Source organism: Dicentrarchus labrax, unplaced genomic scaffold (assembly GCF_905237075.1).
Source record: "Dicentrarchus labrax unplaced genomic scaffold, dlabrax2021, whole genome shotgun sequence".
In the NCBI taxonomy this organism is placed as follows: Eukaryota; Metazoa; Chordata; class Actinopteri; family Moronidae; genus Dicentrarchus; species Dicentrarchus labrax.
In genome coordinates, this window is record NW_026136722.1 from 12,789,640 (window position 1) to 12,803,096 (window position 13,457).

At 40.8% G+C, this 13,457-nt stretch overlaps 1 protein-coding gene across 1 annotated transcript; it reads left to right on the forward strand.

Annotated features, from left to right (window-relative positions):
* The first annotated feature begins 6,650 nt into the window (after positions 1-6,650).
* Positions 6,651-12,974, forward strand: kdm8 (lysine (K)-specific demethylase 8). The gene is made up of 8 exons (XM_051388086.1): positions 6,651-6,864; positions 8,285-8,760; positions 9,526-9,698; positions 10,457-10,589; positions 10,720-10,770; positions 12,335-12,484; positions 12,593-12,685; positions 12,770-12,974. The coding sequence occupies exons 2-8, from the start codon at positions 8,308-8,310 to the stop codon at positions 12,932-12,934; spliced, it is 1,218 nt and encodes a 405-aa protein (XP_051244046.1). The 5' UTR covers positions 6,651-6,864; positions 8,285-8,307; the 3' UTR covers positions 12,935-12,974.
* The last annotated feature ends 483 nt before the right edge of the window (positions 12,975-13,457 follow it).

Consider the following 13,457-nt stretch of genomic DNA (forward strand, 5'->3'; position numbering starts at 1 on the left):
TTGTGAAGGAACTGTTCTACAGCCATTTAAAACAAGGCTGCAGTTTCCAAGGTTACCAGTAATACAGCTTTGTTTTTGTTTTGTTTTGGGTTTTTTTTTTTTTTTTTTTTGGGGGGGGTTATTTGTGTGTGTTGGGGTTGGGGGGGCTGTCTTGGGTGGAAATATTAAGTGCAGGAAAGACAGCAACTGGCCACAGTGTGTCTGTCCTTGTTGAGTTGTAATCCAATAGACACCTTTAAAAAGGCGACATAAACACACTCAAACCCACACACCATATCAGTGTGTACAGATATCAAAAGGAAAAAAGTGAAAAGAAAGTGAGGTTTTTTTTTGTAAAATGGAAATTCATCCCTGTAAATTCAAACACAAAAACCCATGAACACCCAACTCATTCAGATATATTAAAGATTTATTCTGAGAGGTCAAAGTGTCACAATGTGAACACAGAACTTGGGTGATGTATCAGCACCCATTTGACAGCTGGATGTGATAAGAGCCCTTGGGCATGTTCAGGGAAGTGTCTGTGTATTTGCTCATCGGAGAGGCAGGTGGTTGAAGGACTGAATTATTTTGCTCTGCTTTATTCATGTTTTGGCTCCGGCTCCCCCCAAGCATTCTTGAAACAATGCACTGGAAGTAACATATATATGTGCATTAAGGGGGTTTGGAGCGATACTGATTATTTATTAGTAACAGCAATGGGAAATACGGTGACTTTTCCTCCATATGGAGCACCTCTCATATATGCAGCACCGAACAGAGAGCCAATGAAAGGGAAGTTTCAGAGTCTAGACTCAAAATCATCAATCAGCTCCTCAGGTTTCCTAAATCAATACTATGTGATGACATTTTGGCAGCTCTATGCATATGTCTGCCAAACACTGCTGGGACAAAAAAAACCAAGACTCTGCCACGATACATCTTCCTCTCTCCCTCCTTATTCGCCGAGGCAGTTGTTTGTGACAGAAACAGTGGCAGGTCACAGGTGCCACGGAAATTAACCATCTTCTTCCTTCCACTGCAAACAAGTGCGAACATTTACCCTCCCATATCCTGACATACAGCTCTGTGGATGCATTCACCCGGTGCGTTAGATTTCAACTTGCCCACAAATGGAGAATAGACTTCTTATCACAAGTAGAGGCGACTGCTGACCCGGTTTGAAGCTGGTAGCGTGTGCCAAGGTCAGACACCCACAGCTTTTATTTGTTCACAGGCCACCAAAAGGCATTCTTGACTCCGGTCTCTACACCGTTGTGTGTTTTTTTTCAGTTCTGCATGTCTTTCTGGTCCTCTGTCACCTTTGTGAGCCTAAGCAAGAATATTTTACATTACATTACATATTTTACAACTCTTTTTGATAAAATCTCTTTTTTTTATATTTAAATTAAATAAATAAGGTAAAAGAACAAAAATGTAAACCTTTATTACAGATAAATCTCAATGTAATTCAATTTATTATTTGAAATAAGAAGTTCTCTATTGGATATTTCACACCTATTTACTTACCTGAAGTAATCATTCTGCTTAATATTGGAAAGTATAGTAAACAGTAAATTGTGAGTTTGTCTGTATTTGTACATAGCTAATAATTTGGTGTCTCTTGACAGGTTTTTGAAGTCTTAATCTCTGTTTTACAGACTCTTTTTGATGTTGAGGATGTCATTCATAAATCTGACCTGATGAAAAGCCTTTGGAGTCAAAACACTGTCAACAAAGAAAGCATGAGATACGCGACTATCTCTGTTTCCTCTTTGCATACTAAATTATTAAGCCGTGATGTGATGGGGAAGGCCTTTGCTGCCACAATACTGCTCTCTGCTGGTAAATGAACTTCTTATTTTAGACTGACCTTTGAACTGTATAGAGCAGAGCTGGGGGAGTATGAGCACTCAGTTTTGTTAAAGGAAAGTGCTTTAAAGACATCTTTTTGCCATTTTCAAAATTAAAATCCCTGGATGAGTGTACCATATCATTAAAAATGCGTGTACTGTGTATTTGCATATGTATGAACAGAGATTAATCAACCCAGTGTCATTAATTATTTTACACTGTACCTCAGAAGTGAAGCACGTCAGGCGTGCTCTGTGAAGACTATATGCATATTTATTAATGTTCTGTCTTCTCCTCATGTAGGTTTTATGATACAGATTCTCCACCTTGTGACTTACAGATTTACAGACTGTGGGGGACATGCAGTTTCAGTAATGATTCCCACGATCCCCAGCTGCAGGGGCCTCCCGAACATTTGGAGTAATATCACTTTGTTCAGATTCTACAGTCGCATGTACGAGCTCTACACTCGCACGTTGTCAGGAGCTTAAAATTTCCTGCAGAGCCCCTGGAGCTGACCACCCACATCTTTTTAGCCTTGTTAAAGAACCAAAGGGAAATCATATTTCGAGATGGATACCTTCTCTCTTCATCTGCACTATGCTTATTACTGCATCCAAGAAAGATCAAAGCTACCTAAACTACCCTCAGAGCTTGCAGCCCCCTAAAGATTCTCCACAGTACTAGAATAACGAGGTGAAGACTGCCTCCACTTTTATCTTCACCTTGCTTAGCAAGTGAGTCATATTTGTCAGAAGTGAGCCTTTTTGGCCAGAAGTGCCCTTCTCTTCTTATAAATGCACTGGGGGAGAGTTAAAAACAGGCAGGCAAACACATTCAGTGTCATTATTACTGCTTTGTTTGCTGCTAAAGGGCAGAAACCTATATTTATTGATTTATGTATCAGCATTACCCAAAACTTGCAGCAATAATCAAATGTGACCAGTATCAAGCGGTGAGGCAGCAAACTAACCTGGGGACCCTCTCCCTCTCTGTCTATCCTGAAACAGCTGTTTGAGCTCTAATTAAAGGGAAGTAGCAGGTGTCACCTGAGCCCCAACTGCAGGGGCACACCTGGTTGCATTAATTTGATCCAAAGTGGTTTTGACGGACTGCCTGCACTCTGGCGTCCCACATTAAGCCACTGGAACTGAGCACCTGCTTGGAGCAAGCAGGCAAGAGCACTCCGCTAACACCACTCCGTGGAGGAACGCCAAGCTGGCGAGCACATGTCTTCGCAGTGACCCAGGGGACGGCTCCGTCATCCCTGCCTCTGACTTACCAGCAACATCTGTAAGTGAGCTGCGACGCTGACCTGTAGTCACACTGAACTGAAGGCTGGGTGTGCCCGAGATAATTGTCTGTGGAAACCTCCCGGAGGCTGTGAAGGCAGCTTGTTTCAGATCTCCTGATGATTTCACAGGACATTTAACTTTACACCTCTCATTTGTTACCTCCTCAGGGTATTTCCAAATATCCATTACCAGGTTTCCAAGGAAGGTAGCAACCCTTAACCTTCACTAGTTTTTATGCATGCATAAATTGCCTTGGGGATAAATGTGACACTGCATTTGGGAGGACTGGCATGATGTGTGTTTGTGTGCAGGCTTAAGCAAACAGATGACCTTCAAAGCTGAGCAGCAACAAAAATGCCCAGATTGTGGGATTACAGATGCAATATTGTGTCGTCTCTCTGACACTTCAATTGCCAAATGAAATTTACATCACCCAAGAATTAAGCTCCAGCGGCTTGAATTGGTCCTGCCTCGGGTCATGCTGCACTCTCTGTTGCAACAGTTTCTTTGTGCCACGACAATACATTAATTTCATGAGTCAACAGGCTACGACTGGCAGTTTGTGTCGAGCTAAACAGTGTTTAATTGGATTCCGATCCATGGCAACACCACCGGAGGCTTGTTTTCATCTTTTATTTCAGCAGCACCTGGAGCGTAATGGTGGTGATTACATCCCTCCTGTGGTGTCCCAGAGGTTCAGCCCTCATAGGCCTCTGGGAATACGCTGCTGACAGTCACGGTCCATGCTGCCCTGCTGCCCTGTTTGGCTGCTGGCAAACCCTGAGCTGCTGCTGCTGAGGGTTTTTGTTACAGCACTGCTGAGACAAGCAGGTTCAAAGGGAATCATGATACTACAAACCAAATTAATTGTTTGTTGCACAAACTCAGGCACAGTAGAAATTCCAAACAACATATCAACAGAGATTCCTGATTGTATACATGCATACAATTAAAATGGTTTGCTTCAAAGTAAATTGAATTTTCTTTGAGAGAACTTTTATGAAACACAAATGGAGCACACAGTCCTCGTGGTTATAGTGGAAACTGAAGGACCAGTGTGTAGGATTTAGTGGCATCTCGTGGTGCAAATTATAACCCCCCTCGCCTCACCCTCCTGTTCCAAATGTGGAGGAAAAAAAGGCGAAAAAGGCCCTAAATAGTGCCAGTGTTTGGTGTGTCCATTCTTGGCTACTATAGAAACATGTCGGTTCAATATGGTGGCAGAGGGAAGGTAACGAAAACATGATTCTTATTTTAAGGTGATTGTATACTAAATATACCTTATATTTACTTCTGCCAACACATCCTCCTAAATGTTACACACTGGACCTGAAAGAGTGGATTGAATGGGGAGAAACTATTAAAACAGCAGTTGACAAAACAGTCTAACCACAAGGTGTGTTCAGTAGCCGTCCCAGCACTTTCAATCATATCACACAATGCTCCTCAGCATCTGCAGGCCGGATTATATTTTCAACTGTACGGAATTTGTTTGGAAAACTCACAAAAGATGTTCATTGTTCTCATGTTAAAAATGCCAAACACACATCTAAAGCTCACTAAATAACGTGTTGTATGTTTTTGGTTTAACTTTTACATAAAACACATAAAATGAGTTATGGTGGTTAAGTGCAGTTACATCCTGGAGTCTCCGCTGGTCGCCTGGTAACAACATGTTGATGAAAAGACTCTGGAGTGTTGTTTTGTTTTATCTGACTGAGCATTAAATTAGATAAAATGTGTTAATTAGTCATTTGTAGAGGTGTTGGTTGGTAGATTTTGTTACCATTGGACAGAGGCAGGCTAGCTGTTTCCCCCTGCCTCCAGTATTTATGCTAAGCTAAGCTAACAGGCAGCTTCATATTTACTATGCAAACTTGGTATCAATTTTCACATCTGACTCTCAGGCAATATTTCTTTATATATAAACGGGTATGTAAAAGTAAAGTAAACAAAAATGGCCTGCACATGAAGTGAGCGCTGACAGCACAGGGAGGAATAACATTGCTGGGCTTCTGACCTTCAGTGTAGCCCCACACCGTCTTACAACCACAGAGTCAGACACATCTGAATAATACATCGTCCTCCCCTGCTGGGACCACCCCCACCGCTCACACAAGCAGAGGTACACAAACACCGTATTCACATCATGGTGTGAGGTTTGCCTCCCACAGCAGCCCGTACAATAATGAACACAGTTTGTTTGACCAGCTGAGGCCAGGTCCCTGTATCTTACAACATGTTTATACAGGGACTCATGTTATCCAATGGCTTTTTTAGCTGCAATTCATGTGTCAATGGATGCGTTTTGGCCCCAAACGTTATTGTAATTGATTGTTATTGCTCGTTTCTAATGTTATACACAGTTGTTTTAAAGATTCAGATTATCGAACATAAGTTCTGACTGCTCTCCATCCTGTCCCTTATTCTTTTACATTCAATTTGTAATTAACATCTTCTTTTTTTTCTCCCCTTTTTTAGTTTCTTTGTTCCAAAAGCAATAGCTTAAAAGAGAAAAAAAGAACACACTGCAGTTATGGCCTCTACAGTAAATTCTCACCTCCATCCAAGTAAGTGAACAATAGATCGAGCCACGAGGAATCTGCTGTTTACACAGTGAGAATGAACAGAAATGCATGAAACATTTGAAAATCCCCTGTGATTCCTGGAAAGGCAGGCTGTCGCTCTCTTGTTTCCATCTGCTTTACATACAGGAGCAGCTCCACGGCTTGCACCGAGATTATTTGAATTTCATAGAGTGTTTGACATTTGATAATAGTGCCGTGTGTTTATAGATTCTAGACTTCCCTGCTGAAGGTTTCATATCATGTTTGTTCAGGCTTCAACCCCTCCACCGCACCCCCCTAGAAAAAAGCAATTGAATACAAAAAACTCAAATATCTCTGTGTGACATCAAAAAGACAAACCCAATTATTGTTTTAGCTTTGCATGAGTAGATACATATCAGTCAGCCTTCTAGGAATATCTGTATTTACATAAAACATTCTGAGTAGCAGATGCAATGAAAAGAGGGGGGGAACAAATGTTTGTATAACAATTGCACCATCATTTATTATAATGGAAGAACCGTTGTCTCAATGCCACATAATGGCTTGATTCTGTTCACCTGTTGAGGCAGATTTATACTATTAGTCTAACATGCCTCTCTACCTGTAAGCAAACCAAGTTGTGCTGTTTACTCTGAACTGACTGAGCTTCACTGCAGCTGCTTGATAATCTATAAAAAAAAAAAAAGAAAGAAAGAGCTCAGATAAGAGAGAAACAGACTTTTGTGCAGCTATAAGACAGAGAGGTTGAGGACAGATGGGACAGTGTAGGAGCACAGTGTAGAAGGGTGTACACAGCAGGATGCTGGCAACATATGACAAACAGGTGTGTGTAAAGTGTGTGTGTGTGTGTGTGTGTGTGTGTGTGTGTGTGGGTGGGTCTCCTATGCAGTCCAATCTCTTAACAAGATGTCATTCATTTCCCTGATAAATCGGCTCGACAGAATATTGTATCTGATATTGAATGTTGTGCAGATGTTAGTATTCTCTACTGAAGCACAGAGTGGACGCAGACGACATCTTTTAAACGTAACGTGGAACCAATGTTTTCCGATGGCCAAGTTCCCTTCCGGTATGTTTTTGTTGTCCCACAGGCAGCGGCGGCGCTGGTTCCAACCTCGCATATGAAAGATAACATTGGATTCACGGTGAATATGTCGTAACAACAGGTAAATGGCGCATTTCACGTGTTTAAGTCAGCTTTAAAACCAAACAGATGACACTTGTTAGATGTTGCAAAGAACATTTCATATTTCGTAGCAGAGAGGTTTTTAGTCTGGATGCCATATTGAAACTGCTCCTCATGATATCAGATATACTGGAGCTGTGGTTATATTGTCATATCAGAGTCCCTATTGGGAAGAGTTACCAGGAGTTTTGTATTAATTCATTACATATAGTGAGGAGAGCCTTGTTTGCTTTAGAGTAAATATACAGAATCAAATTGTCATCCCATTTTGTTTTTGCTTAAGGATCCAGAATCAAACTACATGTATTTGGAAAACTCTTCATATTTTCCTGCATGTGGGTGTAAATATACATTTCCATTTTTTTCATTTTGAAGTTATTATGATGATAGGCCTCCGGTCCTTCACTTCATCCCTTTTATGTTTATTGTGAGATTGTAGAATAAACCTGAGCATAGAGTGAATATCTAAAAATGACTCTAGAGTCCAATTTCTAAGGGTTTTTTTTTTTTAAAGAAAAACATCATTATCTTTCTTCCACTGCTGCATTTGAAAAGGGATGAGGTGCACTTTCCGTGAAGGTTCACTCTGCCCATCTTCCTTAATGACTTCCATAATGCAATTTGACAATAGGGCCGTAACTCCCCAGACATCCTAAATAATTGGAGTTTCTGCTTGTTTTGTTGTTTTTGTAAAATATGCATTAAGTCAAAGGTTGCACAAATGTTCCAGCTGATGAGACTGTGCAGAATATCCTGACTGATATTAGTACTGCTGGAGTGCACCCCAGGGTCAGAACCGCCCGGACACTGCTGATGACCTCCGGCATGTGGCGTATTAAAATGCAACCATTCAGTTTAGTTCTGTTCAATCTGCCTCAAAGTTCACCAGGCTGTGTTTCTGTACTCAAACAGATCAGGTGCTCAGAATTGGCTGGCATAGACTTTGGCATCAGCTCCAGCTACACAGAGCGTCCAAAAACTGATGGAGTCACATGGAGGCAGAGTTGGCGGTTTTCAGAAACCACGTGACGGGGAGTGACGTCACTGTGCATGTGTCACACTCACAGTTCTGGCTCGTGATGTCCTCGCCTGCGTTTTTTTTTTTGGTTGCCAATCTGGAAATTAGGTGCTTACATCTGTTTCACTGCAGCAAAGAGGCTGTCAGCGGCAGGAAGAGCAAGTGTCCCGTGCGTGTGTGTAATGATGGTGGGCAGTTTTTGCAAATGGTGACAAGACTGAGCCGACCGGTGACCATCTGAGTACAGAATAAGATTAAAGGACAACCTTTGCCACTGAAAATCAGAGTGAATTGTTAGTCAGTAAGATTGGAAGTGCTTCATCATTAGGAATTAAGTCTGAACATGTGCTGTCCTAACTCACCTTCACTGTCTGTCCCACAGCATAAATAAAGAACCTCTCGTCAATGGCCACGCTGTGGTCAAAGATCTCTGCTGTTTTGCCTCTTAATGAGGAACAGTTTCCACTGCAGTTCAGCGACAAAGTGGAGTCAAGTGTGGTGGAAATGCTGAAACGGTGCAGGCAGCAGTTGTACTGCGACGCTACGAGTACTAGCCGAATGCTCAATGCTCAGATCATTTTGGATTTTTCATGGGAGAAACTCAACACGGGAACCTGGCGCCACGTGGACAAAGAATGGAGGCGCGTTTATTCTTACGGCTGCCTGTTCAAAGTGGCCGCTCTGTGTCGTGAAGATCCGTCAGCAGATCAGCTCCTGCAGGCTGTACGGACTTGTGATATGGGTTTACTCATGGGTGCAGCCATCATGGAGAATATACTTCAGGTTATGGTTCGGATTCTGCATGGGGAAGTCAAGTCCGCTGAAGAACAAGATGAAAGTGAACACCCAGAGGTCAAGGTCAGTGGTCTTTTTATTTAAACATTATTCTATTTGAGTTTATCTCTTTACTGTATTATAAGTGATTTGTTACATCAGCAGTGCCATTAAAAGTGGGTTTTAAGCTTAAAATTACAGTTACACAAATACATTTTGTCTTATCACAAAATAAGATGCGTATGGCTGGTTTAATTTCAGTGACCACTTATGTGCTGCTTGCAACATAAACGGTGTGTTCACTTGGTTTCCCAGTTGTTTTTTTTATACTTTTGATGATTCAAAGTTTACGATAACCAGTGACCGATGAGGACATCACAGATTAAACTTTTCGGAAGTTTTACAGAAGTGTTTCCTGTGTTGCGCTTCCTCAGATGTCACTGAAGATAAAGTGCGACATATGTTGAAGCGTCAGATCACTTTGTTTGAATTGTTTCAATGCCATCAAACTTAAGATAGAGAGTTTAGAGTAAGGTTTGGAGATGTTTTTTTTCTCTTTGCCTTTTAAAATACTCAAACTTTAAAAAAAAAAAAAAAAAAAAAGCCTGTAATATATTGAACACAGTGGCTAATTTAATGCTACCGTGGGGCTGCAACTAACAGCGGATTTTATGATCTCTTAATCTGCTGATTATTTTCAAGGTTAATTAATTAATTGGTCGTTTAATTGTGAGAAAGTAAGTGAGAGATGCCCGTCACAATTTCCTAAAGCCTGTGCTGACATTTTCAGATTGCTCCCACCAGTAGTCTTAATTTTACAAACCCTTGTTGTTTTGGCATGATTAACAGAAAATAAAGATCGAGTGCCCACGTGTGTTTGTGATCAAAGAAGACTCGGCAGTTCCCAGGATGAAGTGTCCTTCACTGGAGTGCTTCAACACAAACTACCTGCTCCCCCTCAAACCAGTGATTTTAGAAGGGATCATTGACCACTGGCCCGCCCTTAACGAACACCCCTGGAGGTTTGTCTCTTCAATGCCTGTTCTTGTTCAATTAAAGAGTGCTATCTGCGTGATGTGGCTTGCTATCATCCATCAGTATCGTATCATCAGTATTTTTTTTGTCCAGATGACAATGTCAGTATTATGAACCCATCTATCAATATTAGTGTGTAAACTCATTCAGTCAAACGTTCTACCAGAGGTCTGCCAGACAATTATAGATTACTTTAAATCATAGTCACAAGGTCTTAAAGTACATTTTCATTTAGAAAACCACTTATGTCTATAGGCACTGGCCTCTCGTGTTAATATTAGCATATACATCAGTAGTCCTCCATCATGATTAATCACTAGAACCTTACCTATGTTCAGTCCAGCCATGTGATCAGACTAGTAATTGCCTTAAGATTTATGTAATTGGGAACAATATAAAGTGAGTTGAGGTTGGTTTACTTGTCACAACATCCCAGATTCCTGACTCTAATGTCTGACACCAGAGTCTGATATAACTGCCTTTCCATTTAAGAATATCCTTCACTGTCCTCCCTCTCACTGCCGACTCCTGACAGCTGACTATTCACTTTGACATCTGACATACGGCTCCTGGCATCCGACTTTCACCTCTGATGGTGGAGGAGGACATCCAGAAGTGCACACGTACTTTCGAGCAGTGCTAGAATCCTGAATAACCAGATTTCTTTCTTTATGAATTATGCTGTAGTATTACGTAATGTTTAATTCATTTATTTTCTCCCCTTTCCCCCCCCACCACCACAAAGCATAGAATACTTGAGGTCTGTCGCTGGTTGTCGGACTGTTCCCGTTGAGGTGGGATCCAGATACACAGACGAGGAGTGGTCACAAACACTGCTTACGGTCAATGAATTCATTGACCGATACATTTTAAATAAAGTAAGTGCCGTCTTCTTGCCTCTGTATTGGACAAAGAACACGAACAAGATAAAAAAAAAAAAAACGTCTCCATGTAATCTCTAAAACAGTATTTTGGTTTTAATTTGCTCTGCGGATCAAAATCACCCAGGAGGAAGAGAAAGGTGTGGGTTACCTCGCTCAGCACCAGCTTTTTGATCAGGTATGGTGCTGTATGTTCTTTGGAAATGACTGCCTGATTATGAAAAGAATAAATTGTTCATTCAGCTCACTAATTGATTATTCAGCTTATATTTTCCGGCACTATGAAGAATAGAATTGTCCTTTTTTTTTTTTTTTTTTTTTTTACAGCTTTCATCCTCACACGTCATTGCTTTCAACAGTATTGACTTTTTAGTCCTAATTTTACCGTAGAAGTCGATACATTGTCTGAAGTGAACTTTACAAAAAGGGCACCTTGTCAAGCTAAAAGTTGGGTATTTTGGGCAGTTCAGAACGAATGAGGCCAAACGAGGATCACTCATACAAATTTTTCCTCATCAGTAATCACCTTTGTTTATTTTTATCTAGGAACTGACTTTACAGTGTCATTAGTACTAATACTAATAATTATTGCTAATAAAAACTGACCAAACGAGATGTTGGGATTTTGGAGTACCTATCTAATGGCACATACTATAAAGTGAATCACTTGAAAGCTAAATGCCATCTGTTGACTCCTTATTGTTATTTTAGTGACGGCAATGTCCGGCTTCATGTTACCTTACATCGGTGGTTCTTAAACTTAACCGATAATTACCTGCTTCTCATGGCTAACAACATTTTTATAGGTTATGAACATTTTTAAACCTATAGTTTATGCACACTTGATGGCAAGAAGGGCTAAGATGTATTGAGCAATGACGGGTGATTCTCTGACCTAACAACAAAAACTGTTCTGGCTCTTTAAATGTTCATTCATTTTATTTCTAGTAAAATACATCAAAAAACTTCACAAACATACTTTGGCTTTAGAATCAGAATCACTTTTATTGGCCAGGTATGTGCACACACACACACACACACACACACACAAGCAATTTGACTTTACCTTGCTCTCAATGCGCATACACAGAATAAGCATAAATAAACAGGCTCGGCAACATAGACACATACACTACTATGTAGAGTTACACATATATCGGCTGTTATTTATTTTTTGGAATACAATACAATAGTATCATTATCGACCTGGTAATTTAGCAGCCCCAATAATTATCATGCATCCCTAAAAGTCACAGGTTTCACCAAAGTTATCACAATTCACCCTGAGGGGAACATTCTGGCAGGGTTCATGTACCAAGTTTAATGACAATTCACCTAATTATTGTTGAAATAGTTAACTATATAAAGAGTCAGGGATCACAAAAGTCAGTAAGCTTCATCCTCTGTATTTATAACAATGAATATGTGCACCAAATGTTATGGCAAATCCATCCAATAGTTTGTAGTAGCAGCAGCAGCAGCAGCAGCAGCAGCAGCAGCAGCAGTAGTAGTAGTAGTAGCAGCAGTAGTAGTAGTAGTAGTAGTACCACTATTGCCGTACCTAAAGCCATTTAACTTAAAATACCAGCAGCAAATGCAGAGTAGAAATAAAAAAACAAAACATTTTAATTTGTGTTACTTTGCCAAATGTTCTGGTAAGAAACAACAATATATTATTTAGTCAGTGAAATGAGTCTAAAATGCCCTCTTGATGTGATTTTGTTTGTTTGATGTTGCCTTAGATACCAGAGCTGAAGGAAGACATCCGCCCGCCTGATTACTGCTGCCTCGGCGAAGGAGAGGAAGACGATATGACTGTAAACGCGTGGTTTGGGCCCGGAGGTACAGTGTCTCCTCTTCACCAGGACCCTCAGCAGAACTTCCTGGCTCAGGTGACATTAACAATGCTGCTCTCTGAATCCATTTAATGTCAAAAGATCTGTCCCGTGATCGCAGTTTGTTTACCACATGGGATTCCCCCCCTTATATATTTACATCAGGTGGTGGGAAGCAAATACATCCGCCTATATTCCCCAGACGACACAGACAAGCTGTACCCTCATCAATCCCAGCTCCTTCACAACACCAGTCAGGTGGGATTGACAGTCCATAGAGACGGTACATGTTTCGCCTACAAATATATTCAGAATTTCCATTTTTTGACTCTTTCCGTGCAGGTGGAGGTGGAGAATCCTGACACAGAGCGGTTCCCAGAGTTTGCCAAGGCTCCGTATCTTGAATGTGTGTTACAGCCCGGAGAAGTCCTGTTCATCCCTGTCCGACACTGGCATTACGTCCGATCCTTAGAGCTCAGCTTCTCTGTCAGCTTCTGGTGGTCCTGACTGCGGATCCATAATAAAAAGTTATTTTTGTAGAATAAAATTTGAGTCGAGCTTGTTTTTTCTGCTGCTGTAGGAGGAAATCAGTCTGAAGTTTTTAACTAATTGGAGGCTAATTCTCGTAAATCTTAGGACAGCCACCGATCACACAAAACCTTTTGATCCGTGAACAATGAACACACACTGCTGAATGATTAGTTTAATTGTGATGATGATTGCAACAACATCTATTGTGCGAAAAGCCACCAGCAGGAAAAAAAACAAACAAATGAGCAGTTAAAACTGTTTGTGCTAATTTCATCCTGCATATAATTTAGAGGGTTGTTAGTCATCTAATTTGATAGGATATGTTTCTCTTTTCAAATTGGCTTATTTAATTGTGTTCTCGACCTTATTCCTACAAATATCCTCAGATGTGTGATTTCCATAATTCATGGAAATGAGGCAAGTCTTCAAATTTAATAACCGAGTGAGCTACAGGTATAAAAATGTGGTAATAAACACCGGTCTCCGGTTAAACTGACAG